We start from the raw sequence: 20,295 nt of genomic DNA, 5'->3' as shown, positions 1-20,295 counted from the left end.
GCCCCTCAACTACCATTAAAACAGCACATACAGTGTAATGCACTGCTCCTGTGAACACCTGCCCTCCTGCCAGTCCTGTAACTGCAAAAGCAGCTTCACTCTGGACCAGGCTGAAGTCCTCCAGATCTGAAAGCAAAGGGTCATCTACCGACAGAAATCATGATATAGAGGCTTTGAAGGGGAACAATGTCTGGAGCAGGGGAGGTGGGAGCCTGCTGTGTCCAGGGTGATGCTGACAGTACTTGGCTTTGCCAATGAACTGAGCTATGGCACCTAGGTGGAGCCAGGTGCAGAGCCCTCGCGCTGCAGTGGCAGCAGTAATGAGGTGATGCGCTGCTGCTGACACCGGTGCCTGTGCGACAAGAGTACGTGCGACTCATCCACTGTCACTTTATTTCCCTGCCAGGTCTGGGACCAGTCTTCAGTGTAAGTCTCAACCAGACAGAGTTCCTCATCTTGACCTGCAGGAAAAAAAAAGGAAATACACTGAGTATATGCACTCCATGTGTCTGCTGCCCAGGCACCAAAACAGCATCCCTGGGCCAAAGCTCGCGCCGCATCGGGAGACGTCCGCAGCTCAGTTAATTTCTCTGCACTTTCCTGCACTCCTGTTTTTGCACTTTGTACTACTGTTACTCTTTCAAGCAGTTCATGAACTTTTTGTATTCACCTTAGTCCCTGGTAGTTCATCAAGGAAATTCAGCGGGACTCGAGTCCCACCCCAGGTCTTTAATGTGGTCAGTGCCCCTTACAGATAATTGATCATAGTTCTGAGACATGCTGGGAATTCCTGATGGCCTGGAAACAGGCCGAGGCGAGTGAGTCCTTCAGTAGGAAGTGTCATTGGATATCCCCTACAGAACAAATTACTTCCAATCAGTCTGTTCACCTGCCACTTCTGAAAGTTATTTTGTTCTCACTACAATCGCTCTAGAGCAGCTCTGATGGGGAGGGGGAGAACCCCCGCGCCCGGCCCTCAGACAAAGTGCATTACCTATCTGCTACTGGGTTGTAAGACTTTATCCAGGTCTTCTGCATGACAGTTCACTGCATGCTGCTGCACCATCACTGGCTGCTCTCTCCTTTTAGGTTGCTTTGCTGAGTAGTGTATTGTACCTCACTTGTAAGTTAACTGAAACCTTTAGATTACGCTGCAAAATAACAGCCAATTACTCTGGAAATTTGGCACCGGAGCGTTACACCAAGCCTTATTCTATGACAAGAGTTACAGGCACCCTGCTGTTCCCCTCAGCACTGCACGGGCTGCCTGCAGAAAGGCTGCTGCAGACCTGGCAGTCACAGGGTCCCTGCGGAGAGGAGCGTCCTCCCGTGACCTGTAACTTGTCGTACAATAAGAAAGACCCACGTGTCGTGGCACAAGAGGATACTCACAGTGAGCAGCTTTGGCGCCTTTGCTTCTGCCTGTCGGACCTCGAGCCACGTGTTGCTTCCTATTCTCTTTTGCTGTGAACATGAAGCAGAGCGCAGATGATTTTCAAAGCAGGTTTTGACCATTCAGTCTGCACTAGCGACGTTCGAAGTGAACAACCACGTTCTTGACAACTGGAAAGAGCAAAACTGCATCCAATCTTCCCTTGGTGCCCCACTGATACTTCTGCTAGTCCCTCGCGAGCCTGTGCTAACCCGTTCTAGAAACCCATGAGAGAAGTCCAATGCCTTGTCCGTGTCCTTTGGCGAGTTTCCTGAATATCGTATCCCGTTCTCTTGTCTGTTGGGTTATTTTAGGTCAGATGATTTGGCAGGAGCCTTGCTGAAAGTTTTTGTCTCCTGGTCTGAATCTTTTGAAGGGTCAGAGATCAGTCTTTAAAATCTTTGCATCTCATGGAAGATCTTCGAGACCTCAGAAATGGGCTTGTTGAGTCCCGGCAGTGTATCTCTTGTGTCTTGTTCGTGACATGCTTCCTGCTATAGAAATAGCTCAAAGGACTGTACATATTTACAAGAATCTTTATATTCGTAACAAAAGGGAATTGAATTGGTTTCTACTTTTTTATTGTAAACTGTGTGTTTTTCAACACTAGCTTTTTGTTTTACCGGTGGTTGTGGACAGCCATCTTCAGACTGGAGGGGCCTCAGCTTAGTCCTCCTCGCTCCCATGAAGAACTATTGTAACATTAACTTGCAATTGAAGCTTGTTAGCATAAATGAGGTTTTAGGTCTCTAAAAGTACAGGATTTTTCTGCATTACCTTTTTATTATGGACAAGGGAGGGAACCAGAGGGACAGTTCAAAGCTCCACCTGGAACGTGTTGAACTTTGTTGTTGAACGATAACCAAATAAAACAAATAACTATCTCGACTGGCATGGTGAAATGACCGCTTCCTTCTCCGCAGTGACACTGCCCTCGTCCCGCTGCCCCAGCGCCAGAGGCTGTGTAATCTATAGGCGTCAGCGCTTACCAAAGAGCTCACCCGATGGTAGTTAGCATTGAGTAGTTGTAATTCCCTGACCAAGTAGCGTTAAGTGGCTTCACAAACACAAAGCATGTTCATAGGAACTCAGAACAAGGTGCATTTGACCACGTAGTTCACTAGAGCAGCAGTCGGCTGCGGACACCTACAGCTAAACCCTGCCCTCGCCCACTGAACTCCTGATAGGGGTAGAGTTAAGAACCGTGTGAGTATCTGGGACAACAATCCCGCCCTCCTCAATGACCCACGCACCTTGAGCTGGAACAAACCATCTTACTGAACCATAGTGTGATCTAAAGACAGGTTTGGGATTTATCCCAGCAGTGTACTGGTAGCAAAGCGGACGGAGACAGCTCCTCATCCCACCGCTGTGATTCGCTGGTGCTTTAAGGCCTAAGAGCTGCAACTTCAAAACCATTCACAAATCAAGTCAGATTGAGTACAACCTGCAGTTACTGTACATCTGAACTTACACCTGCTGGGAAAACTCGCTAGATCAGACTTCAATGTAAATACATCTATTTTTAACTGAACCAGTTTTTACAGGGTCTGAAGTATTCTTTCACAGGAAGAGGTTTTTAATATTCACACTGCTGCCTCCAGTAACTTCATTTGTCCTCCTACCATTCGTGGCTTTGGCTCTGTGCACACAACCACCCCTTGCCCCAGGGAAGGGCTGTTGGAGGGCCTGGGGGCGGGTTACTAACACCACCTCTTACATTCTGGTCTACATGACATCCTTCATAACAATGCTCTACATAAAACCCAAGCTGCTTGAGTTATCTATTGTGCCTACTATCTGATGTATACGATGAAATGCTGACTTGTTCAATGTTCCTTTATTTTACTGTGCACAAAGAATACTTATTTAAAGCTCATTGTTGCAGTCCTATGATGCATGATCCGAATTGTAACAACTAAAATAATCCAGAAACTGGTGGAGTAAAACCAAATCATTTATTGAGCCTTTTGATTACCAAGAACCCTGCACAAATCCCTGTCAGCCTGACCACTGCACCTCAGGGGGCCGGGGCGGGCAGGGAGCTCCCAAATTGCTTTAATTGTTCCCAAAGCAATTAAAGTCTCTGCATCTACCTTAAAACTGTGCTCTCCTAGCAACAGCCAGGAATAACCTCAACACCACACACTGCGGGCTGAGGGCGGGGAATGGAAGCATCCAGCTCCTGATCCAGCTTTTGCCTTCGGAGGGATTCGATTCATCCCTGTTCAGCGAGGACACACAATGTGATTGATCTGATGCAGAAAACAACCCAGCAAATAAATAAGACAAGACATTCCCTCCCCACCCATCCCTCCCAAACCAACCCCACAGTGAAAACCAGATTCCCCCCCCAGCCATGGGCCAAGGGGGCTCTGCCATACCTGGAGGAGGGGGTGGCTCCTGGAAAGGTCAGTTGAGGCCTCAGGGATCAGCCTGTGGGCAGCTGCTCTCCCTCATCCCAACAAGCAGGGATTGGTAGTGGATCACGAGGCCTCAAACGCTGCGCGGGGCCCAGGCCCTCACCCTGGTTCCTGGGCGCAGCCTTTGGGGTGCCAGAGCGTGGTCCAAGCGCTCAGCACTGAGCCCGGCTCCAGGCTGCACAGTGAATAAACGGCAAATGCTGGCTATAAAGTAATCGGTTGTGTCCATGTTCCACCATGCCAGGGCAGTGAGCCCTGCATATATGGGACTGGGAACAAACCCACAAAGCTCAGCAAGAATTAATGAGGCCGAGTCCATAAATACCGCTCCATCTCGCATACTGCCCCTTCATTTCTCAAAGTTCCAGCTTCTTCAGTCTTTGACACATGGAATACCTGGTTTGCAACTAAACCAAACCACCACAGCCAAAGAAACCAACCAGCCTCGTTAGGGTGCCTCTGAGCTCCTCTTTTCTCCTAGTGAAAAGACTAATTCTAGGTCATTCCAGTAAGAAACCTGATGTGCCATTTCCCTGCTGGCACTAAAAGCACCCAGCACTCACCCCACCACCCGTGTGCAATATACCATCCATCTACATTGCTTTGGACACAGCTGAGACAGATTCCTTCCAACACCTGCCTCTCCTCATCCCACCCCACACACCCTCACCCTTGCTTCCACAGCATTTAACCTGTGCTTGGCCCCATGTGGAGCTCTGGGCCCACAATGTCTGCCCAAGCACACCCAGCCTTGGCTGTGGCAGCAGGCACGAGGGTTCACTTGCTGCCACTCTCATGGTCAGCTCGGTGACAGCCCAGCACCACTTTTACTATGCCAACAGCAAGGCCTATCACAGAAGCCCCCCCCTCATGCTGAGCTACAAGACAAGGGGCACCAGCACACCTTTGCTGATGGCACTGCGGAAGGAGAGGCCAGTATTTAACAACAGCATCACCAGGCAGGCAACGACTGTGCTCACACAGCATCCCCCTCTGCATTCACCCCTCTCGGTGTTCCCATTTCAGCACGAGGCACTCCCACCATTACATTCGTTAACTGGAGCTGCTCAAACCTGCTCTCCCTGATGCAGCTTCCTCTACTGCCCTGACACAACCAGCTCAAGCGCAAAGGAACCTCAAGTGCCTCCTGCACAAGGTGCTGCTGGCAAATGACAGCCCTGACCAGGCAGCCCCAGCCTCACCGGTGCAAACAAACACTACAGCAGCACCACAGCCCACAGCCAGCATCCAACCTACACCTGGCAATAAAAGGCCTGCGTGAAGAGTGGATGGAACAAAGAGAAACTGCCAGGAGGCTGCAGGCCAACTCTGATGGCTGAAGCTTTGCTCTTCCTGTCAACTTTACCTCCCCCTTCTCCTTTACTAATTAACTGCAAACTGACAAAGTGCTTTAAGCTGCATCTAGGAATGAGAAGCTTGCACAATCCACCAAGGCACAGGACTGCAAGCACAGGTCCTAAAGAAACAACAGCTCACGGAAGCTGGGATAATAACCAAGCAAGTCACCCACTTTCCTTGGAAATGTTTTATTTGTTTCTAAAGAGGCTGAAAACAGAAGCGATTCCGTGGTCCAGAATACCAACACTACCCACAGCACAGAATGGAGACAGCTTTCAGAGAAAACCATTGCACCAAGACCCAGATCTACTCGGCTCCTGGAGCTACTGCAGCAGGGGGGCAAAGCAGCCCTGCACCATGGCTGGTTCTGCAGAACACTGGCGGCTGCAGCCTCTGTCCCTGCTCAGACTCCTGACTCGTCTGTGCAATGGGCTCTGCCCACCAAGGGACGGGACGGGGCTGGTCAGGGTTGGCACAGTCACTGGCACAGTCACTGGCACCCTCAGGCACCAAAACCAAAGAGAGGGAAGGACGAGGCAGGTCGCTGCTGGAGCGGGCTGCTCCAGGGCAGGCCCGAGGCACACCGGTGTGCAGTTTTGCATTGGTGTTGCATGTGTTTTGGGATAAAGCAGGCTGCCGGTACCCAGTACAGGCAGCCCGGTGTCACTAGCATCATTTAGAAAACAGAAACAGGATTAAAAGCTGCAGGGCTGTGGAAGCAGCAGGGGGGTTACACCTGTGGTCGTGCTGCAACCTGGAGCAGGGGCCCTGCTTCCCCCTGGGCACAGATGGGCACGGTGCTGCTGTACCCAGCACTGCAACTGCTTACACTGAGGGCCAAGCTTGGGCAGTGGGCACAGGTGACTCTTGCAGTCACCTTCAGGCTCTTTCTGAAGAGCTAATCCCTAAACTGAACACACTGATTTCCTCACAGCTTAAGGAAGTCCTCACTAGTGACAGCAAGGGAAACTGGTTTCAAAAAGCAGATTACTGCAATTACAAACACATTTATGATTTACAGAAAAATCCAGCCATTAAAAACAACTGTCTTTACCAGAAATTCCACAGGGGAAAAGCTGTACTTCAGTTCTCATGAAGAGAAAAACTACAGAGCTCAGAAACAGTGCTGCCCGGTCTACCATGCAGCAAAACTGAGCATGTAGGTGATTGTGTCACTGATTGTGCCTAGAAAAGGCTGCTACAAAAGGATCATCAATATTCCCACTTACTTCAGCCACGCAAGCTTGGAACTCGCTGCCCAAGTTATTGCATGTTTGATGAGTTATGGAAGCAGCAATGGGCTTGCTTTTGCTGAGTGCTGAGCTCAAATGAGATTCCACAAGAATCCCCATTTCCAGGCTTTGGGCTGGCTTGTTTGTTACCGTTCGTTACAGTCTGCCTGCCTCCTACAGGTCTTTGATCTGTTGCTGCCCTCACATTTTTCAGCCTAATTAAACTGGTGGTTTTTAACTGAGCTGACAAGGGGCGCTGACGCCCTTTGCCATCTGTCTAGTTGCCATGAAGCTGCCATCTCTGAGAACTTCCAAGGCACGACTGGGAAAATACAGGAGAACTTGGAAGTCTCAGAAACCAGATGAAATCAGAGTTCATTTGCTACAGCACAGAGCAGGAGTACATTTGGTTAAGAGAAGAATTGTTTTGCTGAGACCACACTGGCCCAGAGCAATTGGTCACAAGCTACAGCGATGTTCATATTGGCTTGTACAGCAAAGTGGTGACGTATTTCTTCTTGTACCGATGTGTAGCACTAAGCACCATCACTCCATCCTACAGGAGATGGAAAACAAGTGAGCACATCACATGGGTATCTGAAAACTGCATGTGCAAAGAACACGGCCTGGCCTCTCACCTTGATAGAAAGTGCGTAGAGGTGGTTCAACATGACGTGGTTGGGTTCAGGGAGCAGAGCAGGATCACACTGGGAAAGGGGGAAATGAGTGTGAAAAGAACAGAACTCACAGTTTACTCATCACAGCTGATGGGCGCCAAACACCGTCTGCAGCTAGCCATACCCTCACATACACCACCCTGCTCCTTGCACTGAATCCATCAGCAAATGCAAAGTGCCAGAACCACCCAAGACCCCTCTCCAGGGTGAAATCCTCTGCACCTCACTGCCACCGTGCAACACACCTCAATTATTCCTTATGTGCTTCTGACACTTTAATAGTGCTGCAGGGGGAAGATGAAGGTTTCTGGGAGTAAAATAGCAACTGAATTTTCCTCTCAGTTTTGAGGAGAGTCAAGTAGAAAACTAGATTTACTTCAGATGAATCCACCTGGACATACATAGTCCAGAACTCACCAATGTGGCAACTATTCTAAGGGTTTTCCTAAACTGTCCCCTGACTGCACCCAGGGTTTATCCCCATCTGTTCACACCCTCAAGGCCATTATTCATCAAACAAATGTACTCACAGAAATGCCTGTGTCCTTATTCAGGATGACCTGCAGCAGGTGGGGGGGAAGAATAGGTGGTGATTTAAAGCGCTCCTCTGCCTTACAAACATAGGGCTCCTGGTGATATGGTCCTGGGGGTGAACTTGACAACTCTGCCAAAGAGATGTTACATATTTACCCTTAAATAGTCTGTGAGAGTATCTGCACTTCATAGGTATTTTTTATCAGTACTTCAAATTGATTTTCACATCTGGGAACACGCAGACAGAAGAAATTGATGGCATGTAAGTACAAGAACTACAGCACTGATGCAGTCACTGCCCACTGGACCACTTCAGAGGTCCAAAGTCTGTCTGACTTGAAACTAGCTGAGAAGGTTTGGGAGGCTGCGTTTGGAGGGACCTACTGCACTCCAGAAGTGCACTGTCATCTCTGCCCAGCACTTCTCCAGCAAACACTTACTATTAAAGTGCTGCTCTACAATGTTCCCTCCAAGGAAAGTACCAGAAACATGGTACACACCTGTAAAAGGCAAGTATTATTCCCATGCAGGGACAGAGTAACAGAAAGAGCTCTTCAGGGTCTGTATCAGTATAAGGGAAGGCTGTTACACCACACTGCAGGGAAGCATCTACTAGAATCTCCTCCTGGCTCCCTGCAGTGTCCAAGTCCTACAAAACACATTTTTTCTCCAAAAAGCCTTTGCCCAGGGCAAAGTTGTATAGAGCAAAAACCAACCAAATGCAACCTCTGCCTCAGAGTCAAAGGATGGGGCTTCTGAAGGAGCATCTAAGGTACTACTTCAATCATGTCTTCATCCCTGCAAAGGTCTACAAAGAGCAGGCAGCAAAGCTGATTTCAGAGATGACTCAAGCTAATTCTCTCTCTTCTGTTACACTGGCACATGAAACTTCAGACAAAAATAGCATTTTAAATTGTTTTAGGATATACATAATTTATACTAAACTGTGGAGCTACGACATATTTCTGACCCTCTGTTAGCACTGCAAAGATGCACCTAATGCCTATCTCTTAATGTGCAACTTCTGACCTTCCCAGTCCACCTCCTTAGCAGAGGAAGATGGAATTAGGAGCAGTGCAGATTGTCCACATTGGTTTGATGCTGTAAGGCAGAGACTGATCCACTGATTTCACATCACACAGGCAAACAAACAGCTACTAAAAACCCATGACTCCCTCCTAACCATACAGTACAGTGACCTGTGCTGCTCTGTTAGAGGCTTTTTCTTCTGTTCATCCCATGTTCTTCCTTTGTGCATCTGTGATTCCTGCACATGTCCACAGGGCCTGACAAACGTGGAGATTAGTCTATACTGCAGCTTTAACTGAGATAAATAGGGAGATGACATTTTTAACATCTCAGACAAGTGTGACAGAGAATTACCAGGAAGCTCATACCAGACATGTCTGAACATTTCTGGGAGTCCACCATCAAAGCATCGAATACTTCAAAGTCAGTTTTCTTCACCTGTATGACGTTGTTGATGGTACCCAGCTGGCTGGTTACTACTGGCTGGGAAGAGACAAGATACAGAAGTCAGGATAGAAAGGCTTGTGGGACTATTAGATTCCCAAAACTACAAAATCAGCATTACCAAGAATGAGATCTATTGCTTTTAAAATGTGCCAGTACCAGATACAAGAAGAGCTCAGCATTGCTCAGTTAATGTGAGGTAAAGAGCAAAGGCACATTTAGGACTGGGGACTGCATGTCAGTTGAACCTGTCAGGTCCACAGCACTTGATAAATTCTTGGGCTGTAGATAAGGCCTGGGCTAAAGTTAAACAGTGGCAACACAAGGAGGTAAGATTTACCTCTAGCTTCTACAGGGCTTTCAGAACATGGCAGACTATACCTGGTATTGCTGGTTTACTTCCAAAGCTAAGACAGAGGCTTCAAAGAGCTAAATTTACTACAAGGTAAATCCTGCAAGGTTCTGCAAGGTTTGCCAAGACAGCAAGACTACAGCTAGGAGCTGTGAATGGTTAGTTCAGAAGCAGTGAGGGACTGATGGGCAGGCGAGGGTTAAAGCTCATTCTATAGCAGAGGAGGAAGAAAAGACCTGGTAGATTTGGGCACAATTACTGAACTATGAGAAGATCTAGAGCAGCAATAGCAACATTCTGGCACAGAGAGCAGGTACATCATAGAGAGACTTGGGCTGTCAGCAATGCTACAGTGCATTAAAAGACAGTTTGGCAAAAGCTCACCATCTCTTATAAGCCAATCCCCAAGAGATCTTGTCACTCGTTTGTTACAACACCTCCTGTCCTTTGAGGCTGTCAGTCTGATGACCTCACCTAGGCTAGCATCAGAAATCTCTCTCTCACCAACTTCAACAGTCAGTTCCTGTTGTTAACCAAACCCTTCTCTCTGAAGTGGCCAGCTATTAGTAGAGAATCCATCAGTTTCTCATGTTCAGGTGCCTTTCTGAATAAACACAGTGAACCAAAGAAAACGCTACCTCCGAAGGATCGTGCGTCCACTGCCCATCCACAAAGAACTTGTATTGGTGCTCTCCTTCTGGCAGATCCAGGATTGCCACAAAGTTATTGTGACTGAAATTGAAGACAAACAATCAGCCCTGAAATGCTCTGAGAAGCACACCGATTACAAACCGTGCCAAACACTAACTGACAATACAAGCCTCCTCAACGTACAAAGACTTATGAGAATCCCTCATGCAATCTGAAGGTAAAGAATCGTATTAAGGTTAAAGTTAATGAAAATTTCCTCTATGACAGCAATCCCTACACATTCAAAATTCCTATCTGCATTCCTGACATCAATTAATTGAGCTTTTGTAAAGTCATCCTCACATCTTCGTGTCACTTGTCAGTACGTGAGACCTCATTTTATCTGCGAGACTCCTGTCGATGGAACAACACCAGCTTACTCAGATCTCCTTGCCTTTCAGTATTTGCCATCACAAACTGCATTTCAGAACTGCCTGTGAAGGCACATCAAGAATTACTTATCAAGTAAGTAAACAATGAGTAGAAGATGAAAGCACCTCAATACTTCTGAGTCACTTGGGGGCTGAATAGCTGCTGCTTGGTAATTTCAATACTCCAGTGCTGCGAACTTCCTGATTCTACTGAAGCCTTTACCAGCATCTCAAACCAGCAGAGAAACAGCTCATGCTTTGTGAACAGTTCAAACAGGCTACACAATGCCAGCATCTCTCTTTACTTCTTCTCAGGTGAGGGTGCAAGCACACCACCACAGAACTGGATTTGAAATTTCAGTCTGGAATAATGAACTCTTCTACTTGAGCCTATTTGATTCAGTAACATGATTTTATCCAACCTCTAAGGAGGTCCAGATATCTCCTTTCCCAGAACACCTCATCTGACAAGAGACAAACCTTTTGGAGTTTTTTGGTAAAGAGACATTTTTGTCCTTCTTCCAGATTCATTTCACTATTTCCTGCCTCCCAGCCTTCCTACTTCAAGCATGACAGTAATAGTGATGTTCCACAGGCCTGTTTTCCAGCTCCTCTCTTGGTAATTTCTTTCCCATTCTTCATACACAGAACAGTCCTCCCACACCATTCCATTAGGCCACTATGCTCCTCCCTCAAGTTTCTTAGGAAATTAAGACCTTTCTGCAGCAAGGACAATGCAGGCAGCCACTCATTGAGATGAGAAATGCCAGAAACCAATCTTTCGTGGATATGTCACCTTTGATAGACAAGAGGGCTCAGATCAACACTTAAGTTTGGCCTCTCTGCCATCTATTAAGCTTCAAATGTTTGGGAAAAAAACCAATATTGGCTTAAATGAACTACTCAAGTACAGAACTAAGGAGAGCTTCAGAGCTCTCCGGAAGGAAAAAGCAGTTGGTGCCTTAACACAGGTTTAGTCTCTCATTCATGTAATTTACCAGCAGGGGTCCAGGGCTGAGTTTTCCTGAGCAGCATTTGGCCCTCTTCAGCTGGGCAAAAGCAGCCAAATATGGCCAAAAAGTACATGTGCCATCAGAGAACTATGCTTTAATCCAACTATGCCTCCTATGCCTGAACTCTGAGCCCAGGCAGCAGACTGCACAACGAGGACTGTTTCAGATGATTTGTGCACAGTGCCCAGTGAACACATCACCCCTTCAAAACTGACACAGCCCAACTTTCATCCTGTGCCATCCAAAAATCAAAGTCAGATTCTCATCAAGGGCTTCAGGAGAGAAGCAGGAGAGTGGTAAATCCCAGCACAATACCAGTCTACAGGAGACCACCTTTCTCACTTCACTAAGCATTCCCAGTCCTTGTGTAATATCCCTAATAAAGCAGCAGCAGTTTATTACCTCCTTGTCAGAGGAATTTTACTCCAGTTGTTGAAGGACCCAGATAAATAAACTTCTTTCCCTCCTCCAGTCCAACGAAAGACTGTTGGTCGAGCTTGCGTGGGGGTTTTATCATTCACTTCCAGATCCTGTTGCCAAGCTAAGAATTCTTCTTTCTCCAATGGAGCCTAAAAGCACAATGTCTTCATCAAAAGGAATTCTTTCCTGGCAGACTTAGGCACTCTCTCAGGTACAAGTCTACAGGCATTTTTTGGCAGATGGAGATTAGAAACTGCGCATTTGTAGATGCTGTTCACAAGTTCATTTGCACTTTAAAGCCTTCAAATTTGCAGATGTGGAAGGCAAAATAATCCCCCTCCCTCCAGCTAAATTAGGTTAAAAAGAAATTACTTGAGCTCACAGAAGTTTTCAAAACACACAGATACAAGAACAGGGAGAAAAATAATGAAGAAGACCCTCAAGAAGCATTTAGGTTATACAAATATGGTAGACAGAAAATTTGTAGTTGGCAGATTATGAGATGTCGATAGGAAACAGCTCTGTCCAACAGTCAAAATCTAAGTGTAATTTTCTGTTAGATATTATTATGAAACGTGATACACAGCAACACATCTAATGCTGAGAAAAAAAAAACAAACATTTAACAGAGCTTTTAATATGGAAAATAATAGACAGGTAAAATATCACTGGTAACTGCAAGAGCGTTAAAGATCCAAAGGAAGCTGGAGCACTGTACTTAGAGCTTTGAAGCAGCTACACTTTAGTTTTTCTACAAACAATTCTTGCTGGAACCCATAACATTACACTCATTATATCTGCCTGAACATCAATGCACCACCTCTCTTTGGCTGGGACGCAAGGGAGATAGCTTTGTGTGTAAACTCAATGCCAGAACCGCTGAGAGTTGCAAATGGCACCCCAGCATGGTAATGTTAGAAGACAAGAACAAACCAGCAATACCTTCATTTCCTCTGAATGGAACAAGTCTGCATCTTCAGGACTATCCATTAAGATTTTGGGTCTGTCACCCTCTTTTGTACTGATGGCTCCTCCTGAGCTGTCCCCTCGGGATGCCTTATGCCCATGTCGCTCCAGTCCAGCTCGCTCACTGCTTGTGTTCCCCATTGTGAAAGACCTAAAAAAGGATGAAAAGCCAGATTAGCACATATGCTTTTGAAGCTAGAGCACCTGTGTGCAGGAAAGCAGGCTCACCAGCACACCTGGGCTCTGTTTCTGAATTGAAGAGTCTAAGAAACTTGATTAACCCCAGACGCTGCGCCATAGGTCAATGTCCTAGCATCTCTGCAAGACTCAGCCACTCTGAAAGCTGACCAAGCAGCTATGTGTCACTGCAGCACGCTGTATTCTGTCTTCCCAAGCAATGTGGCCTTCTGAAAACCCATGCACATAGCACTCTACCACATCAGCTGAAACACCAGTAGAACTTTTTGCCACAATGCATCAAAACCAGCCTACTAGAAATGTGATTTCACTGGAAAACACTTATCTGAGGCTGGTAACCTGCTAAGGATCCCTACAGCCCGCGGCTCGGAAGCACAAACAGCACAGTCCTGCTGATGCTCCACTTCATCCAGCCTCCACTTTACTCCTGGAAGGGCAACGGCCAATGCTTCTTCCCACCCCATAGCCCGTGAGGCCACAGCCACCCACAGAGGGGCTGAGACTGGTTGTGCATGCCATGTCTTGTCTGAAAGACAACTTACAGGCAAGAGCAGTAACTCAGAGGTGGCCTAGGGGCTGTGGGGAACCACACCGCCAGAACCACTTCAGAGCCCCCAATAAGGTGCAAGTCAGGGTCTGGGATATTGCCCTGCTCACAGACACTGCCCAGCTTCCAGGTGTACAGCTCCCAGCACGGTCACAACCCAGAACCAGTCTCAGCGGGCATGGCCTGAGTAAATAAACAACTAACTGCCTCCGTATTTTAACCGGCACCCTGAAAACACGCCAATGCCAGCTGGCTGGGGGGGAACTGCAGCAGCTGGGAGCACCCGGTGCCTGCTCTGAGCACTGCCTCGAGGGTGCTACGAGAGGAACCCTGGGGAGGCCCGAGTGAGCTCTCAGCCCGCACCGCCGGTCAGTGCCCCGCCGAAGGCCCCGCAGCCCGCACGGAGCACTCGCAGCCGAGGGGCTCCGGGGCAGCAGCCCGGCTAGGCCTCGCCTCCCCCGGCCCCGCAGCGCCCCGGGGCTCCGGCACCCACCGCCCGCCTCCGGCCGCCGCTGTCCCTCACCGCCAACCTGCTTCTGCTTCCGTTTCCGCCGGCCCGCGCCCGCCTGCGGCCCGGGCGCAACCCGAGCCCGGCGCCGAGGTTCCGGGCGGCAGCGGGACCCCGCGCGGAGCGCTGAGCTGTGCCTCGGGGCGGGGGCAGGCGGGAGGGTGTGCGCTCCTTACCTGGCTTTCCTCCAGGTCACCGCCGCAAGGAGGGTTTGGACCTGCGGAACTGCAGAGGAGGGAGCGCCGGGACACTGGAGCTGGGAAACAAACGCATTTCACACACATTTCCTCTTTGGAAAGGGCAGCGAGAGCCAGCTCACGGCCGCTGACACTTTCAGGCTCTGAAACCACACACGCGGCTCTCCTGCCGTTGAAGCACAGTTGGGAATCTTAAGACCTTAATTGGTAAATGCTTCCCAAATTAACTTACACTCGTGTATTACTCCAACATAATTGTGTAAGCATTTCCAATTACACTCTCTCGTTTTGCCCTGTTGCTGTCTTTCCCCCTACCTTTCTAACAGGCACAGAGCTGTGAGTCCTGGTCAGCAGTTCTTTTCGCAAGGAAGTTGGTTTTATGTTAAACCTGCCAACAGACAGAAGGATTCCTACCGGATCGAAGTGTATCCTTCTGGCATGGTGTTATGGTGTGGGAACAATTCTGCTGGGATAGACAGATTCACTGTGCCTGGCTCCCGCACTGTGTTTTGAGGAACAGTTGCTCCAAGCTGTCTTTCATGGAAGGATGCCTCGGCACGGGACAGCCTGACACAGGCGAACGCGTGTGGGCCTCCAGCCCCTCCACAGGTCACCCTGCTCTAAAATGCAGCTGCTGGTCTGATCTTTCACACAGCTTAGCACTCCTAAAGCTTTTGTCTCCAAACCTGATTGTTTTGTTCTCCCCGGTTCTTTTTTTGGTCACTAATGATGCACACGCCTCTGCAGGGTGGGTTCGAGATCCACACAACCACGTCGTACCTATCACTTGCCCAGGAGGTCCCCTGTGATGATCTGCGCAAGGGCCAGCCAGGCTCATTTCAAGCAATGGCATCTTCACTTTGGGGACCACACTCATTTCTTTGCCATGGTTTTTGTTACTTGTAATAACCACAGAAAGGTAATAAACTGCAGGGTAAGGACTGCTAGTAGCTCACAGGGCGGTGGTGACTAGACTATGGCAGCTCCAAGCATTACTGAATATAAAGTTCTGGTGTTAAAATGTGATGGTCCCTCCCTACACGGTGATGAACCATCCATGCCAAAACCTTTGAGAGTTGTTGACCCATGGATGGGCAGAGGCAATGGACTTGGGCATCTCAGCCTCTTGGTGGTTGGGCTTCACTGTTACTGCCTTCTCTGTCTTTTCCCCATGACTGCTTCCCCTTCAAATCCAAAGGTGGATGTAGCACAGTCCTAGAGAAATCAGCCCAAAACTCTTTGGGAGGCAGCTGGTCCCAGTGGATTAGGAGGTCTGGATGACATTTACACCATGAACAATGAGCTTTACATGGCGGGTTTACCACTGCTGCTTACTAAATCACCACCCTGCCTCCTCACAGGCACTGCAGGATTGTTTTCTCCCATCAGTTTGTGTGGGAGCCCAATTCCCTTACAGCTGTTAATGCAGGAGATGTGGGAAGTGAAAGATGAGCTAGACATGCCACAGGGGCCTGGCAGAGCTCATCCACCTACTGATTTTCTGCAATCCTGAAGTTTAGCTCCTCCCTTTAACAGCATCTCTGAGTTTTTGCTTCCTTCCATGCTCTGCAACTTTCCCCTCTTCCACTCCATCCAGCACCAGCATCCACATTCCAAAGGAAGACTACAAAATACCTTTTCTGCTCATGCCCCTTCACATACCTGTCTTAACCTTCTTTTTCCTACTGCCAGATGAGGGTGTAACAGGTAGGGAGGTAGTTCACTTCTTCCATCAAGACTTCCAGAAATGTCATTCTCCCTAGTGAGAATGTCAGAGGTGTCACTTGCCATTGAAACAACATATCACAGCAACTCTCTCCTCTTCTTAAGTGCTATATCTCTCAGACAGGGAACACAGCGATAGGCCACTTAGGCTCAGCCCTTGCTAAACACTCCAGACTTTGGTACCAGAATAATTTATTGCCTAGTTGCTTAGCTGTGTACATTCCCTTACAATTCTGGGGGATGCCCGGGAATCATGACTGTGAGCATTTTAATTGAAGAGGAAAAGAATTAGATAGAAATCTCTATATTAATTCTGACATTAATTGTCTGCATCGCTTAATCACTTTGGCCTTTAGCTATTAGCTTTCCATCAGACAAAAGAAGCTGATATTAGGTTGGGTGAATACTGCAAAATCTTTTGAGTGCAAATTCAGGACCGCAGATTGTTTTGTTCTTATGTGTTTGCAACCCTGCCTGTGTTCACCACCCACATTGCCACTGAACAAATACTTACCTGAAGTAAACATTAAATTCAGACATCACAAAACCAAACAGGAAATTTTGGCATTAGCAATGACACCAAAAATTTCTTTCCTGTTAGGGTGCTGAGGCACTGGAATGTGTTGCCCAAGAAGGTTGTGAATGCTCCATCCCTGGCAGTGTTCAAAGCCAGGTTGGACGAGGCCTTGGGTGAGATGGTTTAGTGTGAGGTGTCCCTGCCCATGGCAGGGGGGCTGGAACTTGATGATCTTAAGCTCCCTTCCAACCCTAGCTATTCTATAAATGGGAGCGCCCCAGGATTTATGGCTGTCTGCTCAGGAAAAAGAAATCATGTGGTGAATCACAACAGTTTGAATTGCACGTGGCAGGCTTGAGGGTAAAAGGGTCAGGTGGAAAATGTAACTGAATGATTTTGAACAAGAAAGTCCCTTGAAAAGAAAGAGCACAGGCTACTTCCAGACCGTCCACAGCCCATAAACCAAGGTAAAAGTAATTGATTAAATGCTTTATCGGGTGTCATGAGTGTGCCACCTCATAGGGCAATGTGAGGTTTTAAAAGGAGATGCTTGTAGAAGAGCCACATGGTCTCTGTTATTAACCATGTCACTATCCACAAGCAAAGGTCAGCTCTTTTCTCCTTCACTTACATCCACCTTCCTTGATAAATATGGACTAGACCTGGCCTGACTGTTAAAACTCACACAGAACATCCTCTTCAGAAATTAATTTTAAGGCATTTTTGTTCTTGGCTCATAAGGTCGTGAGGATCAGCAGATGTCAGGGTTCTAACCACCATGACAGAGCACTTTTGCTGTTGTACAGGCTGGGAGTCAAGTGAAGTGACATCTTTACTACTGAGTTATTCTACCCCCTTGGAGATATCACTTACCGTCTTCTCTTCCCAGATGGCTCTTTTTTAAAGACAGTAAGGTCAAAATCTCGAGTCAGAAGAGACCTGTGTTAGGGCAATGTATGTCTTTGGTTAAGTGGGGTGAAGAATAGCTTTGCAAAACTTTCAAGCTCAAAGTGTTCAAGCTAAATTCTTTCAAGGAAGGAACATCACTCACCAACCACTTGTGCTCTAGCCCAGAATCTCATTTTCTCTGGATTATCTCCTGGAGTTGATTAAAATCAAAAGGCATTTAAATCCCCATCGAATACTGGTTGAAGTATGTGTACATGAGGCTGCCATGGCTCACCATTACCACACAGCCTGCTCTGGTTGTGGATTTTCCCCTTCTCTTACTCCAGAGTACATGTTGAAAAAAGAAATCGAGTGGCCTGAAGTCTCAGACTGTGCAGTTTAAAGTTCTGATGGATCTGTTGTTATCTGGTACAGTTCTTTTTCTTTGACATGATGCAAGCTTATTTAGCCAGAGAGAAGTATTGCGAGCGAAGTGGAAGCTGACTCAGTCCTACAGCTAGATATGACAAAACCAGAAGAGCCATTCTCAGTCAGGAGCTGGTAGATCAAATTCAGGCATGCCATAAATCACATTATAAAGGACACACAAGTGCTTCTTGTAGCTTGTGTGCTAGGGAGAGTGAGCTGGGTGGTAGCAGCAGCAGAATTTACCCTAGAGATCAAGACAGGATAAATTTAAGTGCAGAAACCTCCCAGTTAATTTTTTACTATAATCTTTCTTGCTACCTTGGGCTCCCAAGCTTGTTCTTCCATTTTTACACTGTCTGAGTGATCTGTTTTCAAACCCCCTCCTTCTTTCAGGTCACTTCTGAATTTAGCCCATTTTGCCAGGCTGCCAGGGTGTGATGCAGAGGAAGTTGGGCAGCCTCCTTAAAGGCTCACTCGCATTTCAGGGACACGTGCCATTGCTGTGCGTGCAGAACATGCCGTTGTGCTTGGGAAGTGGAAAATTGTGAGTGCACATAAAAATCACTGGTAGACTACTGCATCCCTTCTCAACTCCTCTACTCCAACATAACACTGCACACCTTCAGAGACCTACTAATTAAAGATGAGGTTGGAGATGGGAGGATAGCAAGAGGAAACCAACATTCAAGTAGTGTTTCAGCCTGAAGGTACTGCCTGTGAAAGTCTGAAGGCTGAGTCTCAGAAAAGCTGTGGGTCAGGCAGCAGCTATGCAAACTGCTCTGCGCAGGCCTTCTGATGTCTCTGACTTTGCCATGAGGCATCCCCTTCAAAGTCCAGGTAGGATCCACATTTATTCAATTTCTTCTTAGTTTACCTCATTATCAGGAGTGAAGGTTTGGTGATATGGACTCTTCCCTACATGAAACACACCATATAAAGGCTTCTGAACAGCTGTCAGGTAAGCAGGATGTGGCTTTGCACCTTCGCCCTGAATCAATCCAGCAACTTGCTTTGCATTTAAATGTTACCTGCCTTGGGAAATGCAGTCCTTCAAATAGCATCCTCTTGTGCATGTGTGCCCACGATGCACACAAAGTGAAAACTAACTCAGAAGATGACCCAGTCTCTGGTAGCAATCACATACCCCCTATCTCCAAGCAGAGGGGCAGAACACAGTTCACACTGTGAACATGTCTAAAGATACAGGTACAAAAGCAACAGCTTCTAGAGCCCTGAGCCATGCTGTTGGTGGATTATGGTTTCAATCCCATACATTGCAGAGCCAGTAGCGATCCTGAAGTCACAAGCTGTGAACTCCTGCATGTGCCTGCAGGGGGGCACCCTAAGAATTTCATTTCATGTTGCCCCGGCTAGTTTTTTTTCTGTGCAATCTGATGAAGCATACACCACATGTTGTTTAAGTGTCTGCCTGACCCCCTTCACATGGCAGCAAAGAAACTCCGCTTATATTTAGAAACCCTCTTCTAGGGTTACATATCAAGATACGTACACGCTGGTGTTACGCAGAATGCAGCTGCCCTGGAAGATGCTAACATGATCCAGGAGCTGAGGCCAGCATTTTCAAGTTTCCATCTGTCTCTGCCTGTAATACATGCAGGAAGGAAAAGAGAGCTGGACTTCAGGCATTAGTTGGTGCCTTCAGCATGCAGGAAAACTGCATCAAAAAATGGAAGCCCAGAGCAGCTCTGTGGGAGGAAGACACTGTTCTGCTGCCCAGGACACAGATGTTGAGTTGAAATGTGTTTCACTGCTTTCCCCCCTCTTATGTCATGCTCTTTTTTTTTCTTTTTTTCCCTTCACCAGAAAATGGTAAGTGCAATGCATAATAATAGTGGCCCAGGTCCAAATCTAGATGCATAATGATGAAAGACAAGTTATTTCCAGAGCCTGTCATAGATAATGAGATTTGCTTATATGCCCCTTAATTCTTCAGTCAGACAACTGCATTCTGCCTTCTACACCCACTGCTGTCATAGAATCATACAATAGTTAGGGTTGGAAAGGACCTTAAGATCATCCAGTTCCAACCCCCCTGCCATGGGCAGGGACATCTCACACTAAACCATGTCACCTAAGGCTTCGTCCAACCTGGTCTTGAACACTGCCAGGGATGGAGCATTCACAACCTCCCTGGGCAACCCATTCCAGTGCCTCACCACCCTGGCAGGAAAGAATTTCCTCCTTATATCCAATCTAAACTTCCCCTGTTTCAGTTTGAACCTGTTACCCCTTGTCCTGTCACTACAGTCCCTAATGAAGAGTCCCTCTCCAGCATCCCTACCGGCCCCCTTCAGATACTGGAAGGCTGCTATGAGGTCTCCAT

At 47.5% G+C, this 20,295-nt stretch overlaps 2 protein-coding genes across 10 annotated transcripts in view; one reads left to right on the top strand and one right to left on the bottom strand.

Moving 5' to 3' along the window:
- Nucleotides 1-1,296, top strand: part of CIT (citron rho-interacting serine/threonine kinase) — a 73,325-nt gene extending 72,029 nt beyond the window's left edge. For all 8 annotated transcript variants that reach the window (XM_061465830.1, XM_061465826.1, XM_061465828.1 and 5 more), the window contains exon 48: nucleotides 407-1,296. In XM_061465830.1, the coding sequence (XP_061321814.1) occupies nucleotides 407-430 (24 nt within the window). In that variant the 3' untranslated portion in view covers nucleotides 431-1,296. The remainder of the gene's footprint in view (nucleotides 1-406) is intronic.
- Nucleotides 1,297-6,803: 5,507 nt separating this feature from the next.
- On the bottom strand, nucleotides 6,804-14,232 carry PRKAB1 (protein kinase AMP-activated non-catalytic subunit beta 1). Of its 2 annotated transcripts, none has more exons than XM_061465833.1 (8): nucleotides 14,181-14,232; nucleotides 12,919-13,093; nucleotides 11,959-12,125; nucleotides 10,121-10,214; nucleotides 9,055-9,169; nucleotides 7,654-7,787; nucleotides 7,085-7,153; nucleotides 6,804-7,002 (listed from the first exon to the last, which is right to left on the bottom strand). In XM_061465833.1, exons 2-8 carry the CDS (start codon nucleotides 13,081-13,083, stop codon nucleotides 6,925-6,927), a joined length of 822 nt encoding a protein of 273 aa, XP_061321817.1. In that variant the 5' UTR covers nucleotides 13,084-13,093; nucleotides 14,181-14,232; the 3' UTR covers nucleotides 6,804-6,924. The 2 variants fall into 2 exon arrangements, with proteins under 2 accessions (XP_061321817.1, XP_061321818.1); XM_061465834.1 differs by having other exon boundaries at nucleotides 14,211-14,226.
- Between the last annotated feature and the right edge of the window lie 6,063 nt (nucleotides 14,233-20,295).

This window comes from Pezoporus flaviventris, unplaced genomic scaffold (assembly GCF_033815535.1).
Source record: "Pezoporus flaviventris isolate CSIRO_AGI_PZ_B2104156 unplaced genomic scaffold, CSIRO_AGI_Pfla_v1 ptg000041l, whole genome shotgun sequence".
NCBI lineage: Eukaryota > Metazoa > Chordata > Aves > Psittaciformes > Psittacidae > Pezoporus > Pezoporus flaviventris.
The sequence above is the reverse complement of the archived record's forward strand: the minus strand, read 5'-3'. Positions and strand labels throughout refer to the sequence as shown.